Source organism: Solanum tuberosum, unplaced genomic scaffold (genome assembly GCF_000226075.1).
Source record: "Solanum tuberosum cultivar DM 1-3 516 R44 unplaced genomic scaffold, SolTub_3.0 scf00191, whole genome shotgun sequence".
Classification (NCBI taxonomy): Eukaryota; Viridiplantae; Streptophyta; class Magnoliopsida; order Solanales; family Solanaceae; genus Solanum; species Solanum tuberosum.
In genome coordinates, this window is record NW_006239117.1 from 716,538 (window position 1) to 724,893 (window position 8,356).

Genomic DNA, 8,356 nt, shown 5'->3' on the forward strand with positions numbered 1-8,356 from the left:
AGACAATACTAATTTTAGAAAGATATCACATCATCGGGCTCATTCAATTATGTGAGAATTTAAAGGGATAATTGTACAGAATGACAAACTTATAATCTAAAATAAATGGAGTAGTTACTGTTTGATTTAATTTCGCCTCGTAGCAAACGTTTGCAAGTCGCCTCTCTCCCTCCAAATTCTCGCTCGCCACTCTCCCTTTCTCGCTCGCTCCCTCTGTGCTCGCCTCTCTCGCTTTATACAACAGAATTGTATAAATTGAGTTTTTATTTGTATAAAGCAAGAGAAAATTATATATACACATGCAAATACATATATATTCGTCCTATACACTTATAATTATACAATAAAAATATTCCCTTGCCAACGAGAGGCTAACAACAATTTATACAAATGGCCTGCCAGCGAAATTATACAATTCTGAAGAGGAGCCAACGAATTATACAATTGCTTCTTTTTGTATATATGTATAGCGAATTATACATATATATGTTTGCTATGGAGCGCAATTATGCAAACTTTGCTATAGCATACAAATATGATTTTTTTGTTTGCTATATGTGAAAGTTGCTCTTTATATTACCATAGAATAGAGCATAAGATAAGAATACATTATTAATAATGTGGGAATTAAACATTTAAAGAAAAAACATGCTCTTTTAGTATAATTAATTTAAGTAATATATTTTCTTTATTAATGTTCACCCCCATAACATAAATAATCATATATTGAATATTAGAGGAACCCTTATTTACAACCATCTCAAATTGAATTTTGAAGTTCGATTCCATAAGAGTTTACTGAAATATTATAATTTCTCTACATTACTATTGTTTGGAAAATTTAATATTTTGTTGTAGCACACCTATTCATGGGCCTTACACGACACAAATTCTTTAACAAATGAACAATAAAAATTTCAATTCATCTCATACAAATATGAAGATCGAGAGTAACTCTAATAACGAGCCATAGTACTGAATAGAAATTGAGAACATGAAGATACATATCTTTGAATACACACTCAGTAACAAGAAGGCAAAACAATTATATTTCTACTAAAGAGAAAACTCATGCATCTTTACTATACAAGGAACTGTTTGTTGTTGGAAACTCTGGATATACATTTTCATTCTACTACATCAAAATCTTCTTTCTTTTTTGTACATCAACAAGTTGAAGACTGTTGGTTGTATATGCTAACTTGCTATGTTATGTCAAGCTATATGCTGTGCTTAAAAAGCCTTTAACCTACTATTTGCAAAGAAGGGCAAGCTAATTGGGAAGCCATAGTATCCTTCTTGGTCACGAACGTCATCCATACTTTCAATTACAAGGTTCTTCAGGCTCCAGAAAGTTGTGATATTCCAACTGAGTCATCTCTTTGCCGGATGCTGGGTCAAACTTGCATCTGAAAAAGCTGCACGACACAAATTGACATGTAGGAATTATAGTAGGGATCTTCGCACCTAAATCCATTATTCAGATAACTTGAGTTTTGGCAAGAAGTTTCTAGTCCACTCAAGACAGAATGATCGTTGTCAATCTGGAAAATCTGATTTTCAATGTCAAAATAGATGGAAGAACCATCTCCATTCCTATCATTAACTAAAAAAGTGTAAACAGAAAAGAAATCCTGACTGTCTCTAACACCGAATAAATAATTGTGTATATGCCATTACTGATGAATCGTCACGACAGATCCCAGATGAAGTTAAAACTCAAATCTTAATTCATGTAGAAAATTACATAGGAAGGACCAAATCATAATGGGAGCAGACTAAGATGTCCCAGAAAGACCGTGTAGTCCCTGAGATAAATCAGTTTGGACCCTTCAATTTTTCAGTTGTGGTGACACTATTGATAACCATCTTTTCTATTGTTTTAAATATGTTGATCTTTGTAACTCTATGTAAGTAGATTGAAATTTATCTTTCTTCACTCGACAAAATTTAAATAGAAGAGAGAGAAAACATCATAACAGTCTTTCCTCTCTTTCGCTTAAAGAGAGGTCCCTGAGGAGTTCATGACCAGATCACATCAGTTATTTCTTCTGTATGAACTACTTCTATACAAGCATTGCTCTTCAATATCTTTTACCAAGATAAGTGTTGGTATCTAAACATGTTTAATTAGTTCTATGAAAGCTAAAACAATTAGGATTTCGATGAAATTTAAATCTAAGAACGGAAATCAAATTCTTAGGTGGCAAATATTGCAAAGATGATTATGTTACAAGAAAGACAAAAAACCTTGCAAGAGTTAACTAACCTTCCGTCCCAGCCGAGAATTGTAAGTGTATTATTTTCGTTGCCAAATGTAACAATGTATTGAGAAACACCAGGCAGTCGGAATTGAGCCACAGACCATTCTGAGCTAAAATACTTGGGAAGAGCTCCTGCAAGAATTAAGCACGAATTCAAGAACCACCTCCGTACTCTCACGTTTAATAGTTCATCACTTAATCATAGAAAGAAGTAGCAATAGTGTGTGTGCCAGGTGATAACCTAGTCTACATGAAGAAAGTTCCCTTGAAATACATAACATTAATTATGAAAAGTCCCCAAGGTATATTCTTCAGGAAAAATCACAGAGGTGGAAACAGAAATTATAGACTGTAATTTGTGCATATCACAATGTCCAAAGAAAGCATTTTCCATGACAAAAAAGTTCAGCTGAATCAAATAAGGTAAATTTATTATGGCCAGTTGACAAGAAATCTCCATCAACCATGACAAAAAAGTTCAGCTGAATCAAATAAGGTAAATTTATTATGGCCAGTTGACAAGAAATCTCCATCAACCATGACAAAAAAGTTCAGCTGAATCAAATAAGGTAAATTTATTATGGCCAGTTGACAAGAAATCTCCATCAACCATGACAAAAAAGTTCAGCTGAATCAAATAAGGTAAATTTATTATGGCCAGTTGACAAGAAATCTCCATCAACCATGACAAGTTAATTAGCCAACCGCTTGTGGCTCATCACTACAAACAAGAAAGCAAGTAATACTATACTATTATACTCCATAGTGGCAATAGAGGATGCTGTATAAAAAACAGAATTCACTAATCACATATCTTATGGAGTCAACATATAACACTGATTATAAACCACACAATGTTGAAAGACCACAGTAAAAATGACTCACTCCGAGAGCTTTTTAACTATGTGAAACAATTTGTCAAATAAATCCTTCTAGAATATTCTGTGGCTTGATAAATAGACAAAGAAGAAAATGTAGCATGTAGAGGCAAGGTGTCCTTTCAAGAAACAAAAGTTTGCTCTCTATGGTAGTAATTGCAATTCCCGCATGGAGTGCATGTAGTAGAATATTTTCACTATTTAAATAGATGCCTCAAAATCAGCAAATGAACGTCATGTTCTTAGGGACAGAGTTAAAAATTAGATGCAAGATTTTTTATTGCTTAACAAGGATTTGTAAATATACATATTAAAATACCAAAATAATTTTATTGAGCATGAATGGATACCCATCTATGTTTTTAAAATATAAACTAGAAACCTTAAATCTGCTTTAGAGATACCTCTGATGAAGGAGAATGAACTAGAGGCTGCCACAGGAACACGGGAGTTGGAAGAACAATTTGACTTGTCAGTACTCCTGTTCCCTAGATTGACCTTAAGGCTGAAAACATGAACAGTGCCTTTGTCGCTGGAGACAGCTAGCCACTGAGCAGTTGGAGAGAATGACAAACTATATATTTCTGCTCTATCCAAACCCCTTCTTACCTGAATCATACATGATTTAGCAAAAGACAAGCATGTAATGCTGTTAGTTGGTCGAAAGGAAAGTTAAAAGACTCAATTAGTTGGAAGTTCAAAGAAATCGTGTAGGCAGGCCAAGAAGAAATAGAAAGCCATAAAAAAGTTCAATCTTACAATCTTTATCAATTATGTCCAGCATCATACTATGGATGAGGATGACAAAATGTAGAAATTACTCTTGTAATTATGGGAGGAAAACTCATTCAAGATAGAAAAAGAGGAACTAGCAAACGATGTCTATTAAATTTGTTTTGGGTTCAAGGGAGTAAAAGGGTGAAAAACCATACAGATTTCTAGATTTCAAATACTTTATTTTATTTTTGATAAAATGTAGTGGTCGACCCAGATAGGGGGTTGATAATATCAGAATATTGCAAGCTAAAGGTAAAACCTAATGAGGAAATTATAGAGTACGTAAAACTGCTCCAGTAAGTTGGCAAAGAACTATAAAATATAATTTGGATGATCAGCAAGTCAGCATCATGCTGAATGATCATAAGAACAGAAATGAAGACTGACAACAGGTAAAGGGAATTTAAAGCAACTGGAGATCACTACTAAAGCAGCAACATAAAAAATTCTAGTCCATATAACAATGTCAATATCCCCTCCATCATTAAGTATTCTTATTTTGGCCCGACAAGGGAAAAAAATACTATGAGTAACAGAGATGCTGTGATTACTTCAGGTTATGTAACAAAAGAGTATGCAACATAGGATCAAACTAAAACAATGACGACACAAATTCCTTACCTCCTGCAACAATGTACCTTCTAGCGTGTTGAAAATCCGGATTAGTGTACCCTTGGTGCTTGCTGTTGCTAGTAGGTTGCCTTCCCTCGTAAGAGCAAAACATGCAAGAACTGAATCATGTGCTACAATAGATTTTGTGCTTTTTGAAGCATTATGTTTGACCCAAACTTGACCCTTTTGCAGACCAGGGCACACCAAGACAAGTTGATCAGCAGTTTGTGAAACCTCACAGAGCCCCTTTGGGTTTGTAGTTGTTTCAATTTGAAACAACAACTCCAGATTAGAAAAATTGTAGACAAATATCTTATGCTCAAGAACTACCACGAGGCAGTCCTTCCGAAGCCTGATGCGGCGCACCTCCGACCGGAAACAGAGCTCATGGATGCAACGGCTTTGCTGATCATCCCAGATCATGACCTTGTTTCGGGGATATTGTGGGTGGTCTCCATGTCCAACAAAGGCTAATATATTACTCCGAAAGAGCATTTCAATAATTCCAATACCACCTATATTTTCAAAGTTTCGACAAAAGGACTCACCGAAAGGGACACAGTTATATACTCCAAAACCGCGATCAGTGCCGATAGCAAAACAGCCGTAGTCTTGATTGAAAGTAACATGGTATGCAGTTGCTGAATGATTGACAAAGACATGATTAGAACCAACACCTGATTCGGGGTTTTTGATAGATGAACCATGAAGAGACTCATCATTTACTTGCTCAACAGCAGCTTGTTGTGGCTGCAGCTGATGTTGTTGTGCTTCTGGTTGCTCTAAATAACGCTGGAGATTTAGAGACTGAAACTTTGAGCTAGTATTTGGGAGTGGAAAGGGAGGGGAGAATGGTGAAGGAGTATCCATGGATAGGGATACGTAGATGAATTCAGTATCAGGCTTAATTACAAAGTAAGAAAGATGTATTGTTTCTAACTGAGGGCATGGCACTAAAGCAAAGCTTTCAGACAACGTACAGGACCACATTCATACTCATCAATCTGCATCAAAGAAGAAGAGACATAAAACTAGCTGTACTAATAAACAATGAATAACCAACATTACCATTTGCAAAAAAAAAAAACATGAATAACTAACCAAAGATCACAACAAAATCACTGCAAGGAAAATGGTCAAACACTAGACAAATAAAGATTATTGTTTAAGTAGGATAAATAGCCAGTCAATTCGCTCTCCCCAAGAGTAGAGGGCTTTTGGTCTAGGGAAACTTTAATGAGTCAAACACTCACATGGTTAACTATAAACTGACAAGTAAATACTTACATTCTCTGTATAGTGTTGAACTGGTAGAGCATCAAACAATTTCTCATACTAGTAGGTAAGATAATATACTCACGTAGAAAAGGATGACTGCAAAACTAATCAGTAGTGGGAGAAGAGCTAAAGAAAATGGTAACAGCACATGATCTACGTATATATATTTCCTTAAAAGCTACAAGTCCTTCTGTCAGCCCAAAGAATGCTTAAGATCAAGTATAAAGCACATTGTGAAATGATCTTAAAACCCGGAACTAAACGTGTTGCACAATGCATCAACAACTCACTGAATGTGAGTTTAAACCCACTAGGAGCAAAACAGGCTGAATGTTTTGTGTCGCTTAGCAGGCACTTCAGTGCAGTCACCAAAGCACCAGATATTATTATTTGTACCTTTGTGCTTATAATTGTTATTCTTGAAAAACGAATACATGTTTGCATCTTTTTCTTCATTTGTGCCTTTCTTCATTAAAGCCTGTGATTTACGCTTAAAACCCCCAACAAACCTTAGCACTTTTCGCCTTTTATAATGCTACTTGGCGAGAGCAGTACTAGGATCAGTGATACCATAGACATTCCCAGTATTACATACTTTTTCAAGACAACACCTGTGAGCTTTGAAAAGCATTACTCATCTCAACTCTCAAGTTAGCATTGTAAGAATAGACTTAATATCTTATATCTAAATATTAAATTTAGTTGGAAACCGATACAAATTAAGTTGAAGAAATACATGAAATTCTTTTCTTCTACACCAACAAGTTAAGACTTTGATGTGTAATTCATCCGTTCAACTTGCAAAAGTGTCTACAATCAAATTTACCTCCAAGAAATCTCATTTGTTACAAATTCTACAATGCGGTCCAATTTATATGTAAGCTGGTGCAAGTTTTGTAGCAGGGGTGGTTTTGTAACTCATTCTCAAGTAGAAATTTTATTTTACTTTTAATTTTTATAATCAAGAAATCCCCAACGGCCAATGGTGCATCGTTCAAAACTCGATAGATAATCTGCCCACCCTTTTGTCCTTCTCCACTTAAACACCATTCTGTCAGCCACAAACTGAACCTCACTCACACATCATAAGTCGTGCTCTTACCACTAGACCAAAGCCTAGGGGGCTTCTCAAGTATCACAATTTTTTACGAAAATGATTCAACCAGGTTTGAAGTACCCCATTTTAGGTAAAGTTTTCTAGTTCACCGTCTCCCCTCCCCCTCCACACGACACAAAAAATGACTAAAAGCACCAAAATCTTCAAAGAAAATAAACTAATACAAGTAAATACACATGATTATTCAGGGTCAAAACACAATACAAACTGCTCTAACCCCCTATTGATCATAAATGAACTTATAATATCAAACCCATCATTCTTTAGCATTACCCTTTTACCAAAACAAGAACATAAGGCATCACAAACAGAGTTGACAATAACAAATACAAGTCAACATTATATATTTGTAAATGGTTCATATAAAACAAACCCCACAACCCCACATACATATATGACTACTCCACTTCATCCAAAATCAAAAAGGCATCAAATTTGTTTCAATATATAATAAACATCCAGTTCAACATACCCAACACTGAAAAAAAATATATATATACAAGAAAATGTACTACAAGTGAAGGAGATAAATTGAAATTTGAAGGAGGAGCGAATACATACATGAAGGATGGAGACTGGAAATGGTTCTTGAATCTTGGAATTTGAGGTTTTGAATTTTGTAGAGAAGAGTGAAGGAGAAAAAAAAGTTCGGTTCTTGGAGAAATGTATAACTATTAATTTGGACTTAGTTTTATGGGACTTTTTGGGTAGGTCCATACAAACACGCGCGCATTACTTGGCTCGAAAGCAACAAGGACTAGATTTTTTTTATACTCATCCCAATTTACGTGACACTTTTCGTATTTCAAAATTCAAACAAGTCTATTTTTATTGTAAATTTTTCCTATATCTTTCAAATATTTTGAATTGTCAAATATTGTGACTTATAGTATTTTCTTTTTATGTAGATTACAAATATATAAATTTCATTCAAAAAAATTGAAGATTTCATGTGCAAATTTTCGTTTAAACTTAAATTATTTAACTCTCGATAAATGAAAAGTGTCACATAAATTAGGATGGAGGAAGTAAAAGAAATTCAATGAAATCAAATGTCCCCAAAAATAGAGAAATAAAATTTTGCATGATTGGAAAAATTGGTGAAAGAAAATTATTGATACTATTATATGAAAAGAATATACTTCATCTATTCTTTACTAAATGAATTTTTGAGCCAATGCATACATATTTAGAAAAACATTTAAAGACATAATTTGAATCATAATTTTCACTATTATTCTTTGTAAATCATAAATATAACTTTTAGTATAATTTATCTCCTAGAAAATATAAAACTTCAATAAATGAAAGGACAAATATCGGAAAAATTTCAAACTTTGAACAATTCAGTTATTTTGATCAATGAAAAAAGACTAAAAAATTTCAGTTAATATGAAACAGAGGGAATACTTTTTTTTTATCATATGTGT

The 8,356-nt window shown here is 34.1% G+C and overlaps 1 protein-coding gene across 1 annotated transcript; it reads right to left on the minus strand.

Moving 5' to 3' along the window:
- Positions 1-1,026: 1,026 nt before the first annotated feature.
- On the minus strand, positions 1,027-7,729 carry LOC102587405 (autophagy-related protein 18a-like). The gene is made up of 5 exons (XM_006355156.2): positions 7,488-7,729; positions 4,541-5,535; positions 3,547-3,751; positions 2,270-2,396; positions 1,027-1,418 (listed from the first exon to the last, which is right to left on the minus strand). The coding sequence occupies exons 2-5, from the start codon at positions 5,519-5,521 to the stop codon at positions 1,325-1,327; spliced, it is 1,407 nt and encodes a 468-aa protein (XP_006355218.1). The 5' UTR covers positions 5,522-5,535; positions 7,488-7,729; the 3' UTR covers positions 1,027-1,324.
- Positions 7,730-8,356: the final 627 nt, after the last annotated feature.

Excerpts from the sequence above, each read along its gene's own strand:
- LOC102587405 (XM_006355156.2), bottom strand. The coding sequence starts at position 5,521 with ATGTGGTCCTGTACGTTGTCTGAAAGCTTTGCTTTAGTGCCATGCCCT. Across the intron at positions 3,752-4,540 it reads AAGGTACATTGTTGCAGGAG|GTAAGAAGGGGTTTGGATAG; the intron begins GTAAGGAATTTG and ends TGTATGATTCAG. Across the intron at positions 1,419-2,269 it reads ATTCTCGGCTGGGACGGAAG|CTTTTTCAGATGCAAGTTTG; the intron begins GTTAGTTAACTC and ends TGTGTCGTGCAG.